Raw genomic sequence first — 24502 nt, 5'->3', positions numbered from 1 at the left:
ACAAGGTCCTTACACCACAATTCGCAGCACAATGCTTTTAATGAGAAAAATACAATATCAATAATACACAGCTATTTTCTCTTTACAAAATACATTTTGTGGGGTGTTTATGTAGTGTGCTTGGACAGATTGATGTTATTTACATTCCTGTGGAGTGGGCACTCTTGCCACAAACAAAACTGCAACTCCAATAAGCGTCCCTCCATCCGCCCCCCTTGCCCCATTCTTAATCAACGGAGCATTATTATTGATTTAACTGTCCTTGACCAGCAATGAAATTGTGTAAACCAACAAAATAATTCACATTGACAGCATTTCTTTTTTTATTTAGAAACTCATTTATTTTGTCGCTCATTCATCTTCGGGCACTTGAATAGTGGCATTAAAAAGTCCCCCAAAATTAAAGTTCCAGCATCACATTGCGGTTTAGAGTCAAAATGATTCCTATCATATGATCACATAATGTATATGAGGGATTATGTTTTCTTTTTTTTTTAATGCTTGTGGCATAAGTGACAGTGGTACGTTTCTAGGCCAGTGTGACATAGGTGGCGTCGGTGGTGACGCCGCAGTTGTTGTCTTTGGTGGACATGAGGATGTAGCCGTCGTTGCCCCAGTAGGTGGACCACGAGTTCTTTACTAACCAGTAGGGCTCTCCGTTTAAAGTGCCGTATCCCACAGCAAGCACGGCGTGGTCCAGCGAGTCGGTGGTGTTACCTGAGGAATCAGAAAATTGGATGTAAAAATTGTGTTATTAATAATGCTGGGATTAATTCTACAGTTTCTGTAATCCACGCAGGTTTAAATACATGAGCTGTTATTGAATTGCCATACCGCAGACGGGCTCGTAGTAGACGCCGTGGCTGTAGAAGACGAAAGATCTGTGGCCGGCGTCGATGCTGACGGCCACAGGGCCGTTCTTGAACAGCGCCAGCCTCAGTGCCTCGGCGTCGCCGGACGTCACGTTAGTGTAGCTGTGGACGCGCGCCGTCAGCTGCGACGCGTTGGCGTGGCAGAAGCCGTTCTGTGTACCCAGAAGAGCTTTCGTTCAACATGTGTCAAGTAACAATAATAATCCATTTCTTTTATAAGCGTCATTATTCAATATTATGACTGACTAGGAAATTTTCATTACGGGATGAGTAGCATTGTTTATGTAAGACGTCGAGTATCTCACCATGCCCATATAAGAGCCGTAGGTCTCGGTGGTGGCGATGCCTCCGTGTTTCATGATCCACTCGTACGCTCGCCACTCCTCGCCGCCGTCGCAGCCGTTGTTGCCAAAGCCCCATGTGCAGTCCACTAGCATCTGCTGGGAGAGCACCTGCAGGGAACCCGTCTGGTAGACCAAAAAAAAAATAAAAAATAAAAAATCATACTTGCGTACATACTGTACATACACTCAAAAGATACAAACAACAATAACATACATAATAAAATAAAAACAAAGTAAAAACAATAACATTTTTCAGAAAAAAACTAAATAAAAATCAAAAGAAAACATAGTTTGTAAAATTACCTTTCGTTTCGTTCACATGGTCATTACAGAGAATTTTGGATTCATTTTACTGACTCACAATAAATAATGTTGGCGTGAAATAATTCCTGTGCAATTGCTTATTTATTCCATTTTCAAATGATGAGCTATGGAATAAGGTGTTACGGTCACCTTCAAGAAGAGAGCCCCCTCTAAAGCTCCCGTGGTGGCAAAGCTCCAGCAGGAGCCGCAGATGGCCTGGTCCTTCACTGGCGTCACAGCGCCTGTCATTAAAAAAAAATGTCATAAAAAATACAAAGTTCAGGAGTGTGAATTAAAAAAAAATAAAATAAAAAATAAGAAAGCCTTTCAGGTCCTTTCAGGTGATGTGGCCGCACCGTAAAGGCGCCAGTCCAGCGACTCGGGGACTTTGACTCCTTTGTACATCTGGGAAGGGAAGGGGCGTCCTCGGTTGGGGGTCTTTCCGCGCTTGCGTCCCCTCATGGCGGCCATCTCCGACAAGGTGCGATCAGACAGGGAGTTGAGAGCCAACGTGAAGGACAGTCCCGCTCTGTTCTTGGAGTGGATGTATCTACAAGGACAAAAAAAAAAAAAAAAAAAGACCAGTGGAAACTAACAAAAGCTGCTTTAAAATTAGACACAAAAAAAAATTAGACAAAAATGAGACAAGAAATTCCCAAATAAATGCAATGAAAAAAACACTAAGTAGCCTTACTTTTTATTTTATTTTGTTTTAAATCGCATGGACATATACATATATATATATGTACGCCTCTTCCGATCGATGCCCCGCCCACCTGAGATTGTGGAGAAAAGCATGCTCCCTCTCCTCGTGCTCCCTCTGGTCACTGTATCGACGCTGAAACTTCTCTTTGAAATGTTCGAAGATGCGCCGCGAGTGGCCCGAAGACGACGTGTGGATGAGATCTTTCATAGGATTGGCCAGCATGTGATGCTCCACTCCTGGACCGGGGAATCCTCCGCAGCTCATACCTGCCCGACAATGTTTTTTTTTTTTTTTTTTCATATTATCACTGAAATGTTTTTTTTTTTTTTTGTTTTTTTTTAATTCTTTGATGGCAAACCTTGAGGGAGGGAGAACACTAAGGGGTCCACGTCGGAGGAGAACTCCTTATAGTCCACCAGGTATTTATCAAAATGGGAGCCCAGCAGCGTGTTGTAGCCCATCATCTCGTAGTGCAGCGGCGTGGCCGGATCCACCCGGCCGTCGGCGCGCTCCTCCGAGCGGGTCACCCACAGCGTGTATGTGTTCTTCTTGTAGCCCACCGTGGTCACGTTCTGCCACACTTCGCACAGGGAGCCGCCATAGTACTCCATCCTTAGGAACTGCGGAGCAAATGAAGCCAATCAATCAAGTGATAGTGTGTTTACAGTGCAAAAGAAACCAAATAAAAGCTTTTTTTTTGGTTTATAGTACTAAAGTTTTCCCCCTTCCCCTAGTACTTTACGAAATAGACAACATGTTTTGACCCAATATAGAGTCCCCCACGAAATGCTGAAACCAAGCCATTAAATTTTGTCTAAAGAAAGCCATCTAGCTTACTGCTACAATATAATGCAAAAATCCATTGACAAACTAATGGAAATTAGCATATTTGTTTGATTGTACACTGATTAGAACAGATACCTGGAAGCCCTGCACATCAGGCAAGGCCGCTTGCGTCTTAACGGGTTCGTCCTTGGTTCCGTTGACCTGGAAGCACTTCATCACGTTCAGCTCGTCCTCTGTGGTTTCGGGGGTGATCTTGTAGGAAGCCCCCCACGGCTGCTCGGCCGCCAGCTGGTATGTTGACACTTGTCCTGTTGAAATAGATGAGGCACAGTAGAAATTTTATTGAAGCATTGTATCGGATAACATGTTAGTTCATATTTAGGCAATACTATTGAGAGATATAAAGATAGAGAAAAATGAAATAAAAAAAATACACTCATCATTTTCAGCTAAGATTTGCCCTTAAGCATATAAAAAAAAACTATAGCTCAATATGTGGACAGGGTATGAATTCACTGTATGTTAGAACAGGATAGACTCCTTATTAAAATAAATATTGCTAGAGAAAGCATCTTAAACTATTTTTCCTTTTCATGTAAACAAGATACATAAAGTGTCCGAGAAAGAGTCCACCTTTTCTGAATGCTTCAATTCCAATGCTTTGCTTAAGTAAAGACTCCAGATAAGAGGAAAACAAAAAGATAAGTTAAATACACAAAACCTTTTGAATTTCACTATGCACTCATGTTAACGGAACAAGGTCACATGAGAGTGCAAGACTATTAGCAGAAAGAGTGTTTCTGTTCCGCTCCTATTGTTTGGGTGTGATACAGCGGCTCTTCAGTTTCACATCCCACCGAGTCTGGAGAAACAGTGAGAATGAATGAAGGGCTTCTCACCATGGTAGTAGTCTATACGACTGGACTTTGCCTTGTGGTCAAACCAGGCCTCAAAGGGCTCCTTAATTTCAGCATAAGGCAACGAAATCACTCCTATAAAGAAAACACTATCATGAGATAAAGTGGCGATGACAAAAGCAAACAGTGCGTCGGTTTTTTGCTCACCTTTCACATGATAAGCGGTCCCGAAATCGGGAAGGGAAGGCAGCGCTTTTGCTTCAGAACCTGCAACAGATTTGTGCAGGAAAGATTTACTACTGAAAGTGAAGGTAAGGAGATGTGTAATAGCTGTGCATTTGCCTTACATTAAACGTCAATAAGATTAAGTTAATCTTGTTTTCATTCATTCCAGAGCAGAGGAGCTTGAATGAATATCTCGTGTAAACAATTTAAGTGTAAACAATAAGCCGACAGTCACCCGCTTTCACTAGTCACATTATATTTTGTCAGTTGATGTATGATTGATTTAACATATACTATTTGTCGAATTAAAGGAGATATTTTATGTGCAATCTAGGGTGTCAAACCACATTGACAACTTCATTTTTCTAAATGTGAAGCAAACTTTAAATTAACAGATTTCAAAATGGGTTATGGCGTTGGATTTTTTTTTATAAACCAATGAGCTCTATTGTTACTGTTCATATAAATAATTTAAATCCAAAGAAATAAATCATAACGCTGGCCGCCATGAAATAACTACAATACTTTCGTTTTTTTTTATAAAGAAGAAAATTTTAGCTTTTTATAACAATAAGATAATTTCAAGCACGTTATCCTTACCAAAGACAGTACATAGGAGAACAGCAGCAAGGAACCACAACCGCGTCATGTTCTGAGCACTGAATTAAAAGATTACAAATAAAAACACGGAATCTACATTAAAACAAAACGCATCGCTCTACAAACTGTGAGTCGCTTCAACACGTAAACAAAAATGTAGCTACTTGCTCATTTCTTTTCCCTCCAATCAAAGGAGATTCCGGAAGTGTGTTGCCCAATCAAATGTCAGGACACGAAGGTCTTTCGTGGTGTATCATGTGATTTTGAGTCATGTGATCTGGTCCACACTGGCCGAAGTAAAAATAAAAAATAATAGGTTTTATTTTATTTTTTTATTATAAAATAAATCTTAAAATATAAGAACATGACGAAATATGTCGACACGTTATGGCTGTTAGACAAAAATAGTTGCAAAATAATCCTTTTGTTTTGGGTTAAAACGCTATTTTTTTTTTAAATTTAAATATAATTTGATACTTTTGCATGTATATTATTTATTTGCAATCATGATTGCAACTTTTTACTTTTCTTGCTGTGATATATTTGTGATGTTTCTACTTGATACCAGAATGTCCTTTGGGATCAAGTATAAACCAAGAAGATACCAAACATTGAAGGGGCTCAGTTATAATGAAAACCATTATGATGTCAACCAATGCTTATTGTTAACCAGGTTAATTATGAAAAACAAACAAAAGAATGTCAAAAATGTGTAGCTCATGTTTAAACGTGTAAACATGTATATTATAAAGTACAACAAAATAATCACCTGTGGAGTGAAAATGACGAAGCACACATTTATTGCTTATTATTTTGCATTGAACATGTACAACACCAAATGTTCAAATGCAAGAATACAGGATTATAAATATAGGACAATCTGCACTATAGGTTGCTATTTGAACATTAAAAAAAGTACACACAAAATAAAAAAAAACATTCACGCTCACCTTTTTTGGTTTAATGTGTGGACTCCTCATTTTAGGACTATTTACATAATTTATTGCAGTCTTGAACATGATCAGATTGCAGTACAACACAAAGACATTAGATGGCACACACGATGAGTTCTCTTGAAGCGAGGAGGATTATGGGAGATGTGGTCCTTTGCTGAGCAGCAATGTTTGCACACTGGTGTTTATTTCTTCACTGTAACATTACCATGGATTCAAATGGCTACATAGATGTTTATGGCACCTTTCACTGAGGTTTCAGTCATCCCAGTTAGACGCCTTTGAGTAGGGGAGAGTTTGACGGTGAGGGGAGTTCATTGCTCGTGCATTCCGTCTCCTTTTTATCCTTCACGTCGCTGCCGTCTTGTTGGGTGTGTGCAGCAGCCAAGTTAAGACTGCTAAGGTTGCCTTCCATTGTGGCCTCGGCGCCCTCTGCTCGGTCTCCTGCTGGCAAAGAGGAGAGAGGTACAAACGGGAGCCTATCAAATATTTTGGAAATAGTTTTTGCGATCACATTTTATTATATTTATCTATTTTTGAATCACTGTAAATGTAAAAAAAACCCCAAAAAAACAATCACCTCTCTCCTGGTCACAGTCCGGAGACGAGGCTCCGCTGCACTGGCTCCGAGGGCCCAGCAGAGGCGAGCCGTGGGCAGAACCGCACAGCGAATCCGAGCTGTGAGAGCTGCACGGGCTGGCTACCTCCGGGGCAGCAGGGCAGGAGGAGGAAGAGGAGGAGGAAGATGGCGAGGAGGGCATGTGGACCAAGGAGGTCGGGGATGGCGGCGAGGGCACGTCGAGGCTGGCGGAGGCGGACGGAGCGGACGAGGCGGATTGAGCGTCGTCCTCCGAGTCGTCGTCAATGGACACCGACACCACTGCGTGCACGTCAAACACGCATACGAGGGACCAAAAAAACACTTTTGATTAACCCTCAAGATTTTTACAAATGTGATTATTTGCGTACGACGCTCACTCGACAGGCCGTCGCAATCCATGGCGAAGCCCTCGACATCCTCGCCGTCGAGCTCGGCCCCGACGCCCCGCCCTCGGGTTCCGAACGAGCGGCGCTGGGCGTGGATTTCCTCGGAGATGCTCTCCAGGCGGCGGAGGGCGGCGCGGTACTCGGCTTTCGCCACCACCAGCTTAGCTTGCCGCTCGTCCACGTGACGCTTCAGTTGCTAAAATTCAGGGCATATTTAATGGAAAATTAGCTTAACTGCTTGTATGGTGTTACTGTTTGGGTTATTGCTATGCTAATTTCCGTAAGATAGAGGGTTGAATATTTTGATATTCAAATACATATTATTTAATTGTCTTTACTTTTATGTGTGAGCTTAACGGTAAACTTCAACAGGAAGTGAGAAACGACATGAAGTTATAAGCAAAGTTAATCAATGGCTGGCCGGTTTGACGAAAGGTGAATATTTAAAGGATACATTTAATTATTGTCCAGTCATTTCCTCCCAGGCTTTTCGTCAGAATGATGGTTTTGTTAAATGCTCACTGGCCACTTTATTATTTATAACTCATTTCAGTTTAACAAATTATTTAACCAAAATAAATAAAGCATTGTAAAATGTATGTCAAGTTGTTTATTTCACTGATTGTGTTACTGTATTATTTGCAATACATCATTGTAACTAATTATTCAATGAGATAAAAGAATAAAATATAACAGGTGGAACGATTAATCGATAATCGATTTTCAAATTAATTAATAAATTAATTTTTGATAATCAATTGTTTAGGTTTTTTCTTTCTTTTTTTTAAAAATACAAACGTGTGCAAATGCTCAGAATTTCAGCATTCCAGCAGTAAACATATCTGTAGTCCTCCATGAAAGATTACCTAATTCTCTTTGTGTCGAATCAAAATAAAACAATTGCTTTTATTTTGGAAAACAATGATCAACATTTTTGCCTATTGTCTGACGTGTTATGGACCAAACCAGAAACTGAATCATAATAATTTATGTTTGTGCACTGTCAATTTGAAATAATGTTGTTTTGGAATAAAGCGATGCAAATTTTTTTTCATCCGATTCAGTAAATAGCTGCAGCCCGATAATCTAAATAGTAATGAAATACCAAAATTAATCCATTCCTGATCGAGTCAATTACAAATTAAACTGCAGAGTGAACACAAACCCAATTTGCATAATACCAAAGTAAATATTGAACAGACTGCGTGTTGTAGTGCACGTACCTCGAGCTGGAGATAATACTTTGCTTTCAACTCAAAATACGGCCTGCAGGGGGAGACAGAAAGAGGACAAAGAGTGAGAGGGGGAGGGGAAAAAAAACACACACACACACACACACACACACTCCACTGTGACCACTCGCATTCCTGGGCCCTTACAAAAAGGGAGTTACACCCCAACGAGAAGCAAGACGAGAAACATCTGGACTTCATCAAAACAACCCCGGTTTGCTTTTCCTCACTCAGGCAAGAAGTCGACACGAGTTATTTCAAAGGGGACCCACTTGGACTTGTTGATGGAGCGCTTGAGTTTCTTCTCCAGTTGCTTCATGTGGCCGATGCAGGACGTGTAGTTGGCCGCCGTCGTCTTGTGCTCGGCCTCGCTGCGCATTCGGGTCTGCTCGGCCTCCATTACCTGCAAAGATGTTGCGCGTGTGTCTTTAGGGCACATATAGACAAGCAATTATTTTTACTCACGTTCGCACGGATAGAAAAATGTAGAGTGTTCTTCTTAAAACTATTTGTCGCAGTCTAGAGAAAAGCACGTGTGCCAAACATATGTGAGATTTTGGTTTGAGGGTTAGATGCAGTTTCAACATTCAAGAGGAAGTCCACCCCAAAAACCTCTGAAAAAAAATATGCACCTTCACTAGTCGAAACACATTTTGAATTTATGAAATATGAGTTAAGCAGCAAAATGCAGCTGTTTTATCCATCTCCATTTTGTCACTTTCTGTCGAGTGAAAAATGAAAATGAAAATCACAGTTGCTCAGGGCTGTGGTAACAACCCATCACATCTCACCTGTTTTCTGAAGCTAAGCCATGATTGGTCGTTACCTGACACAAATGTGATGTCATTTTCAGTCGACAGAAGTGACAAAAAGGCAGCCCCAAAAGAGGGCTAAAAACGGGTGGATTAACTCTTGTAAAAAAAAATCCTTGGGTTGACTTCCCTTTTAAGCAATTATGCTATTAAGTTAATAATGAGCTCAAATTTATAAAAAAGATGGAAGGGTGGATATAATGGGTCAATTTGCCCCGCAACATAACAGGGGTGTTAAGGTGAGCAAATCATGAATGACTATTTCAATCTGTTTATTTATTGATTTATTAAAAAAAAAAAAAAAAGCATCAATACATTTGCAAATGTCAACCCACCCTCTGCGTGGCGTGGTTGAGCATTTCCTGCCAGGCCGAGTCAAACTGGCGGCTGTCCTCCTCGAGCAGCCTCTCCTCGGCCAGGGCGATGGTCTCCTTGGCGGCCCGCAGGATCTCCACCGCCCGCTGGAACTCCTGAGTGGCCTTTTGGGCTTCAACCTGGGCCTAAAGGAGGACACGTGTTACATGAACTCCTATGCGGTCCATGCAAATTGCACACAAAAAAGGCACAAACGGCACTTCTGTGACTGTCAGTGGGCTCCTCCAACCCACGCTGACTGTCAATGGGAGCGTTATTCCCGTCATGCCACAGAGCCCGCCAGCGACATTTAGAATTAATCACGTCCGATAAATGAGCTGCATCCCAAATTCTGCGTCGGGAACCGTTTAGAGTATTTTCCCGAAATAACGTTCGATTGTTAAATCTGCATCACGCAGGGTGGGCTTCATCCCCTTTACGGGTGAAAGGGAGTTTTTCAATGCATTATTGTCTGCCACTGACGTTGCAAAAACAACGGCATTAGAATGGAGCATTCATGCTGTAATGTTGCGTATTGTGCTGTACACTATGTGACCGACAGGGATAAGATGCTAGAACAACAATGGAAAGATCATTTTTGCGTCATAGGTTGAAGATGGCTGCAGTCGGATCAAGACGGGCAAAAACAAAGGCCACTGTTTGATTCCGGACCAAAATGGTTCAAATCGGAATAGGTTTAGATGCATTTATGAATTATCATGGGAAAAATTGAATGTTGAGTGAAACTGGAGTCAATCAGGTTGAGAAACGTCATGAGAAACACCATTTAAGACAAGAATAAATAAATAAAATTGAAAAATAAAAATAAATGTAATTAAGTCAGGTGAAGTCATTTTGAATACATGAATTCCAGTTTGGTGTTCATAAAAAAATCAACATAAAAAAAAACATAAAAGCCATTTATTTTACATAATAAAAAATAAAAATGAAAATAAAAATAAAAATAAACTTCCTTGCCTGCTTGCAACAAAGTCAGCGTGAGTTTTTTTTCAAGCTGTGTCGGATTTGTTTCTCATGGCCCCCCAAGCTGCCACTCCCCATCGCCTGGTGTCACGACCACCGGTCGGGGTCAACCCCACCGAAGATAGCCCCCCGGCAATGACGTCAGCAGGGACAAAGGTGACACCACCTGTCTTGATACTGTCATGATATCCAACGTGAAGCGGCGGAGGAAAGGAGTGCGAAGATAGCGGCCTGTGTGTAATCTGCTCTGTATTACAAACTGATTACACGGCTGCGTGTGACCCACTTCCCAGGCTCCGCACTGGCAAGATAATTAATGTTGTGAGGACTCCAAAATGAAATAATCACTCTCGTTTTGTCAGGTTGGAGTTTAAAAAAAAACACCCAAAAAAAACAACAAAAAACTGTTACCGCTGTTCACCAGACATCCTCGTGAAATAAAAACGCTGCAACGCACTTCCTTTCCCATGCTGGGTTATGTCAAACGCTGACACAAATACTTAAACACATTACAGATCTCAAGTCAGCCTTGCCAAAAGAAAATTTTATTGTAACGATAATAATAACTCTCACGGACAAAAAAACGTCACCATGAAACTAAAACACAAAGAGTCTCGCAGCAACAAACAAACAAAAAAAAAATTGGATTATTTTCCCCCCCCAGTCACATCACTTGTTGCCAGGCAGGATTCAAGGGTTCGATAATGACGTCATTTGTATGTGCCATTTAGAAATGTGTTTATCATAATTGAATCATTGCTCAGTATTATATACTAGGGATAGACCGACTATCGGCCAGCCCGATTATCGGCGCCGATATTTGGCATTTTGCCGAATATCAGTATCAGCCTTTTTTTTTTTAATCCGATGGCCGATATTAAATCAATTTATGTAAATTTTCAGTTCACTTTATAAGAGATTCTACTGATCCTGGCAAAATTCTGCACCTTTTTGTTTTTGTTTGAAATCAAAACAAAGTAATTTGAACATTTCTGCCATTGTGTAATTTTGGAGGATTTTATGTACTGTATAGCTATTGTTTCAGTTTTCATTTAGCTTCATAAGACATGCTGATGACCCTGGGAGCTCCCTGAACTTTGTTACAATTTTACAACAAAGATGTACATTGTCAAAAATGTATAATAATAATAACAAAATATATAAATAAACATATGCTTGAATACATTAAAAACATAGTTAAGAGTTTAAATTTTTTTTTCGATTTTGAGCCAATATTTTCCTTTTTACTGAAAATGAATATCGGCTCCAAATATCGGTTATCGGCCTCCTTGACTATTAATAATCGGTATCGGCCCTGAAAAACCATATCATCTTTTTTACATACTGTACCGTACCAAATGTTCTTTGCGTTAAGAAAGAAAAGCTCAGGGCCTGTAAGACAGACACTCGGTGTTGCAGAAGACAATAGACAGGAAAGCTGCAGCAAATCTCGACATCGCTACTCCCCCTTCCCAAATTTGTTGGAATGTAAGTGGAAAAACATGCTGGTTGGAGAGTGCGGGGAGGTTGCTGCAGCTGGTTTTCGAGAGGAGGTGTCGAGGAGGGGAGAAAACAAAGTGCACGAGTGTGACACGGGCAGGGGAGGTGTTTGGACGCTCCTGCAAGTGGGTCACGTTTGAAATATTCAAAGTTCCCGTCTATAAATCATGAGTGGACAATGTGCCAGTTTAACCCCCTAGGCCTTCATCTGCTTTGCGCCATAGTTAAGCCCGCTCCACATGCGCACACACATTCTGATCCCCCCCCCCCCCCCCCTCACGTGCACATTGGTCCCATCCCGATGCAAAAATCTCCGGCAATGCGCCTCTTAAGTGTTTGTTATGCTACACACCGGCGTCAAAGCACGCCATCTATTTATGTTTTGACGACAATGACACACAAATGTCAACCTCGCCTTCTAGGAATTATTACTATACATGTGGTTGACAGCTGTTTAGCATACAGAGGTGGTTTAAAAATAGACGTCACGTGCGCGCGGGTCTTTTAAGTAGATATGAGCCGAGCCCTTTCAAGCGTCTCCGTGCTAATCCTCTCAGCCTCGCACTTTCCAACTCACCCTCATCCAGTGTGCGTGCAGATGTGCGCGCGTACCTGCCGGGCCACTTTGCGGGCTTCCCAATAAGGTTTGGAGTCGTCCACGGCCCGCCCGATCTTTTTCACCTGCTCGTCCAGCTTCACGGTGGCTTCCACCAGCACGGCACGGAAGCGCTGGCGGAATTCCTGCGAATACACACACATAGGCACGTTAGTTTCGGGTAGACTTTGGTGTTCAAAGCGGCCCAAATTCTGCAAAGATGAGTCCGAATGAGTCCTAAATCCCTCTAAGCGCTGTCATGAGGCCAGTGTGGTTGTGGTTTTTAATTAAGGAGGTCAAGCAACTCTTGGAGGGAGTTCAACGTGAGTTGAAGCAGCAGGAGCTTAGTCACGAATGAATCGCTACTCTGTATTACATATAAAATTCTGTATGTGACAGGAAGAAAGTGCTTGATCTGGTGGAGCAGTGCACCTCGTACCATTTTCCGCCATTTTATGCTAGGTCTACTCAAATGTATTTGGACAAAGGGAGCATTGTAATCCATTTTGAGAACAAAAGTGAGAAAAACAAATTAAATTAATTCTCCCCTCTCGGAATGAACGAGATCTAATACACTTAGTATAGAATAATTTAACATACAATATGTGTCTGTTTCCGAACCGTTTGGCCAACGCTTCCTGTGCGATTCTGCTGACAAAGCAGCTTTCATAATTGAAGTCACCCGTTTAAAGCACGTGTGCTGGAGATTCCGGAGGCGTGGCCAAGAGCCAGCCGGCATTGATGTGTTGGAGTCCAAAAAATGTGATGCGCCGACGGGCCATCTGCTGACATGTGCGTTCACTTGTGAAAAATGAATGGCACCTGCATCCTGTTCATAAACGTGGCCTATACGGCAGCTAAAGGGCGGAAAAGGCGTCACAGGAAGTGTGCTTCCCTATGACATCACAGCGTTTCCCCACTTCCTGACACTGCCGCTGCTTTTATGCTCGCCGTTTGCATCCGCCCGGATTCCTTTTTTGAAATCAATTTTAGCAGCGTGCATGTATATCGTGCAAATGTACGTCCGAGCCTGTGCATAAGCTTGTCTAAAGCAACGTTTTGGGTTGTGACACTGAATTTACTGCATGGTGGAAGCGAGTAAAGCAAGAATAGGAAAACCACAATCTCCGGACTGCTTCGCCAGGGTGTAATTTTCCCCTGCCTCACAGCTAAATACAAGAATAACCCTGGAAACTTAAAATGCTTGGCAACCATTTTGGCTCATTTGTTTGTTTTCACAGGAAGGTTAAGGGATGTTGATGGGCAACAAGGCCAGCACTTGGGATCCCCAAAAGTGTCCCAAATGGAAAAGAGTCAATGTGAGGACAGGCAAGGAATCAATATTTGCACATAATAACGCTCACTTTTGACAGTAGGTTTACTACTAATATGTGGTTTGGCGCCCTGTTATGTTGCTGCTAAATGGACCCATTTTAAAAACTAAAAAGTAGCAGTGCAGTCCAAACCCCTCATTCAGCTGCAATAATATGACCCGTTCTTCACAGAGGATAAAGAATACATCTACGAGTATTGTTCTATTATCTGTGATGCTCCACCTTGCGTTTAAATATCAGTTGTATAAAGAATTATAAATCCTCAGTGCAGATGCTATTCGTTAGCCCATCTATGGTGTTTGGTATTGTTTATTAGCATTAGGCTAATTCATATTCAATTCATACAGTATAATGTTATTTTAACACGGAATTGGATCTTTTCCTGTGGTAGAAGCCCTTGATTTTTCACCCACATCTTTGCAAGGCATTCACAGAGGGACTATTTGGAGGTACAGTTCATGTTGCTAGGCAATTTTCTAAACCATTAAGCCAAACGAGGAGAATTATCTCTTGCGCTTGTAGGGAGGATCTCGAAATGCGTTTAGGCAAGGGTTAGAAAAGTGCACCGTGACTGCGGAGAAAGAAGTCTTCTGTTTATTACCTCCAGCTCACTCTCCCAGCGGTTGATGTCATCTGTGGACTGGTTTAACTTCTCCAGCTCGCCCTGTTTGCAGTAAACACGAATGGGGACAAACACATATTGGATGAAGGTTGATGAAATTAGTCTGGAGCGCAGAGTACGGCATGAAAACACACATTGTCGGGCCTCGCTGATTGTTTTAAATGTGATATATTAGGCAATTTTTTTTTCACAATGCAAAAGGGTTGTTCTGGTGTCTTAACATGTCTGCCGCATGCTTTCATCAAAATACTTCAAGAATTAAGAATCACAGGGCACTTCACACCATATTAAACAATTAGCCCATTTTGTGAGGACGGGCCCTTCTTATCAAAAGGTTACCTTGACAACCGTGGGTGGAACATCTTGCAATATGGTTCAACTTTATTTTCACTTGTACAGGCAGCACTTCATCACTTTGTCATTTTTTTGCATTTATTTAATCTATATTGTTTATGCGTAGCTTGCATGTACTAGTACGACCTTTGAACAGACTAGCAACATAGTCATTCTACCAGTGCACTTAATTGTCTTATTAGAGCGGACAAAGAGTCTATCATTACATAGACCTGAAGCTGGAGATCGAAGATTTTGAAAAAATATGCCTTTCCATAGGATCTTCTCCCAGCCTAGCTACCAGGTCATGAGGAAACTTGGAGTGGCGCCATTATCTAAATTGGCTACACTTATAGGCAGCAAACAAATTATTTACTTGGCTGTTTAATTTGACACTTGCAGTTAATTTTCCATAATATTACCCGTAAATCCTCTCACCTGGATTCTTGGGTCAACTTGCTCTTCCTCTTCAGCACCTTGGCAGTCTTCCTCATATTCAGTCCCATTTTGCAAAGGCTCCATTGTTACTGGACTGTCCTCAACTCACGCAGAGCGAGACCCCCGGTTGGGCACAGGGTTGTATGGGCTGCTGGGTAAGGAGGGGTCCGCTGGTGATGAGCCCCCCACTCTTCACCCTCCAAACACACGCGGCCACATGGCTTGCTTCAGGCTCTTTGCGCGCTTCAAGGTCTCCGGGATGCTGGAGGGGGTCCCTGTACGCCGGTCTGGCCGCGGGGGAGCCAGCCGACACACTGCCGAGGATCACAACCTCAGGGACCGAAGTAGACAGAAGGGAGGAAAGTAGCACAGTTAGATGACTTCTGAAGCACATAATTAAAGCATCCGGTGTTTATCTTCAAAATAAAAGTAGATGCACGTAATTCAAATGCAATGCAATTATTTTAAGCACGCGCTCGACTAGTGTTTCCGGTTTGAGCGCAGGTACACGTGGAACTTGATCCGATGCCAATCACACCGGCTCGAGAACTAGTGTCGGGCGCTCTCTGGTGGCGAGAATTAAAAGTGCAAGGCAGGAATCTAAAGATGACGGAGTCTAAACTATTTTGTTGCTTTTATTTGTTTCATTTTTTTAAATGAAAATGAATCAACTCATGAAATAAATAAAAAAATAAAAAATATATATATAGTTAGATTATTCAAGTTCCCCAACTAAATTCTATTAAAAATCCAAATGATGCAGGAAGAGCAAATTAGTTTTCCAATTCGTGTCGTTTTTATTTAAAGAGCTAATGTAAAACTTCATTATAAATTTAAAAAGTATATTACTATCAAGCATGTGGAGCTAACGGTTTTTTAAAATGTAATTTCTAAATTTAAAAAGCAAAATTAAAAATAAAGAAAACAAGATGAGACAAGTCTATCTAATGTTTGTTTAACCATTTTAAATATGAAAGTAAAATATACAAATTAAATTGCAAACAATATGATGTAAATATAGGCTACCTAATGACATGCTGTGTTTATTTGAACAATCAACAAATAAATACACACGACTGTATATTCATTTAAAAATATGCACACCCAATATATACTGTAACATTGCCCAGTATGCAACAAACTGAGACGATGCAGGTGTACCTATATGAAGTGTCCAGTGGCCGTATTTCTCAACAATGCGGTGCCACGTGGTTCATCCAAAGTGTAGTTTTGCAATAACATCAAGTGACTTCTACCACGATTAAATGTACTGTATTTTGTTGCTCGAATATGAGGAAAAGTGCGCACAAAACGAGAAAAAAAAGCCTGACGCTCCAACATGGACGTCTTCTTGTCTCATCGTTCGTCATCGCGGTTTTTTTTTCTTTTTTTTTTTTCTTTTTTTTCCAGCGTCCCCTTTTGAGTGTGCATCATGCACTCACTCGCCTACCGGACTGCTTTCATAACGGAGCGGAATGGCGCTCTCTTCCAACTGACTTGTTGTTTTTAAAGAGGCGATGCCCGGACCGAAAGGCGGCTGCTGATGCGACCACCAGCTCGCCTCCTCTTTGTCTCTCTTCAACATCCGCATCGGGCAGCACCTTTGGGCGTCGCAGGAGGAAGAATAAGGAGGAGGAGGAAGGGAGGCAGCGAGAGGGGGCTAACCGAGGATGGAGTTCAAGCATCTGGTGGAGGCGGCCGAGAAGTGGTGCTCGGGGAACCCGTTCGAGCTCATCTTCGCCGAGGAGGACGACGAGAGGCGGCTGGACTTCTACGCGGAGCCCGGCGTCTCTTTCTACGTGCTGTGCCCCGGCGGAACCGACACTTTCGTGAGTGGGCCTCTCCCCTCTCTATATATACACTGCACATGCATGTGCGTGCGTTCGAGCATAGGCGGGGTCCCCGTGGACACGGAGGAAGGAATGGATGATGTCATGCACCCCCGTTTCCCCACTCAAATAAAGTCCCCCTGGATGGATTATGATGCATTACATGTCACATTCTGCTCGCTGCAGTGTCATATTATGCAATCATGCACCAAGGCAGATTTGCACCATCATCCCCAAGGTTGAAGCTGGGCGGCAAAGGCCGGCCACAAACAGTGGCGGATGCTGGAGTTATTATCTAAATAAATCAGTCATATACGAGTTTTTTTTTCAATGCTTGGGTCAAGGAGGCAGGGAAAGCTGAATAACGCGTTAGGCCTCGCTACATGACGCTAGCCAAGCCTTGTTGCTAAACCAAATCCTGGAAAAAAGATTTGGTGTATTGTCTCATAACAGCCTTTGTACTGCTGATTAATTATGATGTTTAGTTGATCAGGTCCGCGGAGCTTCTCCTCTCAAAAGTTGCTGTCTGAAAGGACATCATTTGTCGTCCTCCATTTTTGTATCTCTAACCAATCTTGTCCAACTCGCGTGACTGATGCAAAGACAGCCTCAGTCGGGAGGGAGGTCAGGTGTAAAGTAAATCAAGCTGCATTCAGCACTGGGTGCAACAGATGCGAGCCCCACCATGGTCCAATCTCTCACGGTCCAACTTTTAACAAAAAATTAGGGGTCCAGGGCAGAAATATGCCACCAACCACACAACACAGACAAACAAAACTTTATTCATCAGAAACTATATTCTCCTCTCAAAAGGTGTGGTCTGAAGCAGAGCTGGACTGGCCGCCAGGCACACCTGGCAGATGCCCGGTGGGCTGGCATCTTTGGGGGCCCATCGCAGTGCTATTTAATGATTATTTTCCCAAAATACAAAATACACAAATAAAATTAATCAATTTTTCATCCATTTTTCCAGAAAAGAGCAGCCCATTAATGGATTTACAATGCGTGCTTGAGTGTGTACACATGTGCAAAGGCTGGTTTAAGCCTAAAATACCAGGGCTGATTTTTAGTTCCAGTGCAGCCGTGTTCTTAATTGACTTAACTGATTTATTTAATGTATCTTCCGTCATTTTGCAAACCTTCTGGTCGTCTCTGAACTACATTCTAAAAACAGTTGGGTTAAAAATAATCAATTTGACCCAAATTGTGCTCTTTTGTACAAAACAATGCAAGAAAGTGGTACAAATTGACCCAATTAGTGGATCGATCCATTTTTTACCCAAAAATGTGTTACTTTTAACCCAATTCATGTTTTTTGAGTATAGAGTCTATGGGTACACACAACCAACCTACTCATCTAAAAATTTATACCTTTATTTCAAATTACTTTTTTTTTTTTTTTAATTTAAAATGTCCATGTCTTATTCAAGTTCATGTGGTGGCGCCCAAGTGCCCTCTATTGGCCAGCGGCCCGTGGTCAAAAACCACCAGATTGTTCACAGAAGAACACCTATCATCATCATCATCATCATCATCAACTCAGTCGTGCTGCAGACCCGCCCTTGCTCTCGCCGCCCCACTCCCCCTCAACCCGCCCCAGCTTTAATGACAGAGGCCAGATGGAGATGACCCTTGAGCCTATTTTGCCTCTCCATCAAATGCACTCTATTCTTTTACAAACCTAATGTCACTCACCATGTAGACATGTTCAGGAGTACCGACCCAACATTGTGGGCGAAAAGCTGACTTACAGTAAACATGAAGTGACTACATTACTATTATCTGTCTCCATCCATCCATCTCTCACTCTGTCGTCTTTATCTCCTGCTCTAGTTTGCAGTGTAGCGCCACATTCTAATATAACGCAGGCCGATCGCTGTGAGCCTACGCACACACACACACACACACACACACACATCAGCTGCAATAACTGTCTCTCTACGGGACTCTTGAGCACCGAGCACTCCCACTCAATCTCAAACCACGCACTAAAAATCCTCTGAGGGCCAGACTACACTTGTGAAAAAATGTGAAGCAGCAATGTTCATTTTTGTAAATTATGAGCATTTGCGGGTTATATATTGTATTTATTTAGAATTGCATGGCAGCCCGCATCAAATGCTCTCAAGGGGCCGTTATATGGCCCACGTGCCGCACGTGGCTCGCTATTGTTTTTCCATACGGGGGATATTGTTCCAGAGACATCGGCGAAGGTCTGGGCACAAGCTGTGGCCAACAGCAGCTCCTACTTTATTTCTCCCAGTGTTCAGTAACTATAAATAAAAAAAATAATAAAAGGCGGAAAAGTGCATCAGCGACAGTGGCTCCCCCTTTCCCATACGCAAAGGCATTACATTAAGTATACTGTGTTCATGTAAGAAAGGGAGCAAGCCCACGTGATTGGCACCCCCACCAACAAGGCTTAGTATTACATAATTACTCATCGGTGCCACAAGACGGCAGCAAAGCACTACTTTTCTATGAGACTCTTTATTTCTAGTGCGCTTAAACCACAGCTGAAGCAAAGAGCTATGTATAAATAAAAATTGAACCTAATGGTAATGTGTAAATGAAGGTCCATTCAAAATAATTCCTAGGCACCAAGATGGCGCTAAAGCAATACTTTCAGATTAGACAGGCCTTTGGCTTGGACACAAAACAGGTTCCCATTTTTTAAGCCAATTGCGAATGTATTATTTATGTACTGCAAACAATTTTTCATTGTTTATCTGTGCCAACCCCGCATAGTAACTGGCAAAACAATTAAATGCTCTACCACTAGATGGCAGAAGGGACAAGTAACCTGTTCATCCACCCGCTGCTGTTCATACAACTTAATAGTAGCTTTCTTTTCAACTAAACAACCCCAGATTCAACACATGTAACCGGGCTGCACAATATATCGAGAAAAATATTGATATGGCGATATTGGCCCATGCAATATGCATAAGACATGCAATAACTTTCTTATGGTATGCTTTTATCTGAATTTGACCAGTCAGACGCAAACTTAAATGTGCATCACTATCCAACAGATGAACATTATCGAGGGGAATTACAATTAATTAGCTAAGAGTTTGCTTATTTTGCTGCAACACAACGTGCACGCCCATCAAAATACGTCACGCAGGTCACTTGATTGACCTCGCCGATGTTTCACTTCTCACTCAACAGTGAGTCAAATGGAGGCTTCGGGTGCCTTGCTCAAGCGCGATTTACACAAGGGATCAACGTCAAGCTGCTGCCACATGAAGATTTTCGTCCATCTCTTCGCAGCGCTCCCACACGAGGGTGTGCCCGATGAAAGACGGAGATGCTGACTAAAACCAAACACTTGGGGCGACCTTTAACATGATGAACAACGCGACAACATATTCAAATGAGCGCCTTTTGTTGTTTTATTTAAACGCCACCCCCCAGCTATTTAGTCTGTTGGCACAGGCCTAAGAGAATACACAGCAACCCCACCACACTTTTCAGAAAGTAATGCTCGGCAGTGTCAGAGGTATTCATTCAACAATGTGCTGATTATTATGCTGGATCATGATCTGAAAATGTCTTTGTTTAGTCAAAATATTAGAAGCAGTCCTCAGTATCATGCGATGCCGTGCTGAAAATAGCAATTTACAAAAATTGAAGCTTGGCCAGTTTAGTTGAGCACGACTCTGCTCCGTTGCATGAATGGCGAGTCAAACTGGTGGATGCACAGGTTTATCTAGCTGCTTGGCTAATTAACTTATTCACTGCCAGACATTTTCAGACCCTCTTTTACCGTAATGTTTGAAAAAATTGAAAAAAATATAAACAAGTTCCTGAATGGCTGCACTGTGAAAAGAGCAATAAATACGACAATGGCAGTGAATGAGTTAATAAAGAGAATTCTTATACCTTTCACTATGAATACGATTGGTAGTTAATAAATAATAATTTTCGGAGCTGTTGTTTTGACCAGTACTCTAACTATGTAACTTCATGAACTTTGGACTCCAGTTAAACAACACTAACAAGCAAGTACTGCCAATCGCTTGCTCCCAAATAACTGCATAAATGGATCTTTCATTTCCTTGACTGTAAGGAGGAAGTGGACTTGATAGCTTCTTACCGTCATTGAACCACGCTTCACATACGTGTGTGTGAATGCTTCAGGCCAAGTGCTCTAATGGTTCATCTTATTATGTTTGGGTGGCCTGGAAACGCAAAGCTTTAGGATAGTCACCATTTGCTCCTTGCTTCGTCTTTCCCACGCATTTTCCTCGCACCGGTTTGAAGCTAATTCTCATATTTGTGCTCAGTCCGCGCCATGTTGCTCACCCCTTTATCTGGTCTGATTGCTCTGTTCTACTTTCCCTGGGCTGCTCTGACCCTGACCCAGGAAAAACGTAGGCTGCAAACTGCTGATTTCTCCTTTGTGACCATTTTTTATTTATTTATTTTTTTTAATGTTCATGATGAATTTTATGTGTTTGTACAGCATGTGTGGAGCGAGAGCGAGGACTGCCTACCATTCTTACAGCTGGCTCAGGATTACATCTCGTCCTGCGGCAAGAAGACCCTGCTGGAGGTGCTGCAGAAGGTCTTCACGTCCTTCAGGCCCGTAAGATAAACAGTGGTTGTTTGTAACAGACTTTCGCACATACGCGGTGACCTCAGAATGCTGCGTTGGCGTCTCTCTCAAAGCTGGAAGAGATAAACAACACTGAATTATTCAGAGTGGCTACACGAGGAGTTAAATGTGCTGAATGAGTATCAACATGCATCGCATTTGACATTTGCATTGATTTATTTCTCAATATTATTCATGCACCACTTTGAACAGCAACAAAGCAGTTTCAAACCGAATTCACCTTTTTATGGCTAAATTACAATTCAATTACACCACTTCAAAAAAGTGTTGAAAAAAATCTGCATTTTCGTTTTTTCCCCCCCTTTTTTAAAGTGACATTATTTGATGTGGTGCAATTCATTTCAAACATGTATAATGTATTTAAAAACATCTCTGAATTCACTTTATAGGGTCTTCATAGGTGGTATATGAAATAAAAATCCCTGCCCAAGTACAGTTCAGTTGTATTTCAGGACTGGTTTTAAACATTCATGTCAACTATGCATATTGTTACAGAGGCTCACAAAAATATGAAAGAGTTTTTAGGAATAAAAACGATTGTCGTACTAAGTACAGATACTGAGTTCAAAGTGTGAATGAGCAAGATTGTATGACTTGCTCAAAGTGGAAGTCAACCCCCAAAATTTCTTTACAAGAATATGTTCGAATCAGGCCCACGAGTCCAAACACGGCATTCAGATTAATATTGCGTTTGTGGAGTGTGGGTTAAACAGAAAAATCCAGCCGTTTTTAGCCATCTCAGGGGGCGGCCATTTTGTCACTTCTGTCGACTGAAAATGACGTCACAGTTGCTCAGGGCTCAGATAACGACCAATCATGGCTCAGCTTCAGAAAACAGGTCAGCTGTGATTGGTCGTTACCTCATTTTCAGTCGACAGGATAACAAAATGGCCGCCGCCTGAGATGGCTAAAAATGGGTGGACAGTAACTTGGCACTTGCTTGAAACTTCGAGTTCACGACCTGGACTTACTACTGACTTGCACATACTGTATGTGACTTACTCCTACCTCTTCACGCCGCTGATTAAAAAGCCTCTGCAACACACTGTGAGTGTCGAGGCTGACACAAGTACACGGCGTACACTGTGTGTTACAACTGTGTCCGTCTCCTCCCGCTAGCTGCTGGGGCTCCCTGACATAGAAGACGAGACGTTTGAGCACTACCACGCCGATGTGGAGGGCGAGCCGGGGCCCGACCACCAGCAGATGGGGGTCAGCCAGCAGTGACCAGGAGAGAGGAGGGAGGAAGCCGGCCAGGGATCCTGGGGGCCTCACTACTGACACACACACACACACACACGCACACACACACAGGGCCAACTTACTAAAAAATGCACCATCATGTTCTTGAATGTTGCTTTGCTTTCCAAAGGTGTGCGCTCTGTTGCACTTGGTTGAACCCCGTCCCCTGCACACAAACATAACAGGGCTACGTGACCTACGCCAACGCGCGACTATCATAATCATTCACCGTTTTTTGGTTAACCTTCCACGGCGCGGCAGCGGTTTACGGCACTGCTTTGACTTCCCGGGAGGCGAATGTGACCGTTAACCCACTTTCTACGCTCGCCTGGTGACGAGGCCGACAACACCAGAGAAGAGGGCCGGATGAGTGAAAATCACGCGAGATGAGGCGAGGCGCCAAGATTTTTCCATTTTCCGTCCGAGTTGAACCTCAAAGTGTTTCGACTGTGATTCCAAATAGCATATTACGCATTTCCTTATCACGAGGGGCATGGAGAGTTTCTCGGGTTACATCATCATTCCCCCCCACCTCCCTTCGCTATCTTGTGACTGTCACAACAAAAGGCCCTGTGCTGCAGTCGACGCTCTTCCTGGTTACAGTGTCACATGACACCCTCGTTTATCTTTATCTCTTAACTGTGGTCTTCCTAGTTGTTGCCTTGCCTCTCTCCCAGCACAAGCCGTTCACACACCTTCCAATTTAGCATACTTTAATCAAATGAATACACAAATGGCAATGTACACTCATTGTAGGGGTAGTACGGTATGTACATTTTTGGTCCCGGAAAAAGTCGGAGTCCAGTAATCACAGGTACATTAGTATACATTGTACACAGAGGCACAGAAATGGACTCCGGTTGTACTCCCCATATTTTAGGATAATGTAAATCTGATTTCTGTTGCTATTTGCCGCTTGGAGCCAGCCACCCCGCCAATCACCACCGCCTTCGCCATCCAGATGGTTTATCTCGAGCCTGTGTTAGTGTCATCCTAGGCCTCTTCCGATGTTCCTCATGCAATGTATCTTGATTGCGTTTGCCCCCCTGAGACGTGCGTGCGTGTGTACAATTGTTCCAATAAAACATGCGAACCCAATTTTGGGTTGTTGTGCGGTGTTTATTTGTATTTTCCGGGGATCGATTTTCATGTTTCACCAGGCTCGCGGCGGTCGCAAAATGACTCATTTTCAAGATGCTAAAAAAAAACCCCACTTCCTTCCAGACATACATTTGGCAAAAAATAATTCCGAGGGGTCAATTTTCTTCCCTTTTGTTGTGCTTTTTTTATTGGCCGTTGCAAAATCACCAAAAAAAAAAAGGTCCTCGTGTGCTGGGAAACTTCTTCACACACAAACGTGGCCCTAACTAGCCGAACCCAAAAATTGCAAAAAGAAATAAAAAGAAACATTCTATTTCCTTTTGTTCTGTTAGGTCCATGCCCAATTTCTTTAAGTTGCTAAAAATTGCATGTCTGCCTCACAATCACGAGTGTCTTGGTTCAAATCTTGACTACGGCACTTCCTGTGTCATTCCTGGCTTCCTCCCACACTCCAAAAACATGCATGTTCAGTCCATTTAAGACTAAATAATTTACGGATGAATATGAATGTGTACTCTATAGGCGTCAAGTACAGTACAAGGCATTGCATGGACATAAAGGTTGTCGTGATGCAGTTAATGCAATCACAGGATATGCAAATAAATTTGAAAATATTGTCGAAAGTCATTAATGTAAGCACGAATGGTTTGTTTTGTGCAGCCAGCGATTGACTATGGCAACAAGTCCTGAGCCAGCAACAGGCCGCAGGGCTCACTGAATCTGACGTCACTAGCCACCTGACGCAAGAGCCCGACTTGGGAGTCAAGCACGGGTCGGAAACGAGGAAAAATGAATGCGGCCTTCAAAATAAAAGTACCAGTACCAGTAAAAGTACACAATTGTATGTATGTAGAATTGAAGCAGAATGA

The 24502-nt window shown here is 42.5% G+C and overlaps 3 protein-coding genes and 1 long non-coding RNA gene across 5 annotated transcripts in view; 1 reads left to right on the top strand and 3 right to left on the bottom strand.

The window, feature by feature from the left end:
• Window positions 1-20: 20 nt before the first annotated feature.
• Window positions 21-4887, bottom strand: LOC147132234 (digestive cysteine proteinase 1). Its single transcript, XM_086015337.1, has 11 exons — window positions 4694-4887; window positions 4076-4135; window positions 3911-4003; window positions 3147-3319; window positions 2584-2845; window positions 2296-2491; window positions 1876-2069; window positions 1670-1761; window positions 1178-1339; window positions 835-1024; window positions 21-717 (listed from the first exon to the last, which is right to left on the bottom strand). Exons 1-11 carry the CDS (start codon window positions 4740-4742, stop codon window positions 530-532), a joined length of 1659 nt encoding a protein of 552 aa, XP_085871463.1. The 5' UTR covers window positions 4743-4887; the 3' UTR covers window positions 21-529.
• Window positions 4888-5470: 583 nt separating this feature from the next.
• Window positions 5471-15168, bottom strand: sh3bp5a (SH3-domain binding protein 5a (BTK-associated)). 2 transcript variants are annotated; one of them, XM_086015567.1, is made up of 9 exons: window positions 14838-15168; window positions 14046-14108; window positions 12128-12256; window positions 9013-9177; window positions 8138-8268; window positions 7857-7899; window positions 6625-6829; window positions 6227-6526; window positions 5471-6093 (listed from the first exon to the last, which is right to left on the bottom strand). In XM_086015567.1, exons 1-9 carry the CDS (start codon window positions 14919-14921, stop codon window positions 5918-5920), a joined length of 1296 nt encoding a protein of 431 aa, XP_085871693.1. In that variant the 5' UTR covers window positions 14922-15168; the 3' UTR covers window positions 5471-5917. The 2 variants fall into 2 exon arrangements, with proteins under 2 accessions (XP_085871693.1, XP_085871695.1); XM_086015569.1 differs by having other exon boundaries at window positions 5471-6090.
• Window positions 15169-16237: 1069 nt separating this feature from the next.
• Window positions 16238-23630, top strand: mturn (maturin, neural progenitor differentiation regulator homolog (Xenopus)). Its single transcript, XM_086015579.1, has 3 exons — window positions 16238-16666; window positions 21138-21260; window positions 22410-23630. Exons 1-3 carry the CDS (start codon window positions 16508-16510, stop codon window positions 22515-22517), a joined length of 390 nt encoding a protein of 129 aa, XP_085871705.1. The 5' UTR covers window positions 16238-16507; the 3' UTR covers window positions 22518-23630.
• LOC147132229 (uncharacterized) overlaps window positions 18309-24502 on the bottom strand; it is a 42054-nt gene continuing 35860 nt past the window's right edge. The window contains exon 5 of the long non-coding RNA XR_015082284.1: window positions 18309-21343. This is a non-coding gene — a long non-coding RNA (uncharacterized LOC147132229). The remainder of the gene's footprint in view (window positions 21344-24502) is intronic.

Source organism: Filicampus tigris, chromosome 18 (assembly GCF_054856515.1).
Source record: "Filicampus tigris isolate MCC_2025a chromosome 18, RoL_Ftig_1.0, whole genome shotgun sequence".
NCBI classification, from domain to species: domain Eukaryota; kingdom Metazoa; phylum Chordata; class Actinopteri; order Syngnathiformes; family Syngnathidae; genus Filicampus; species Filicampus tigris.
This window is presented reverse-complemented; position numbering and strand designations above follow the sequence as displayed.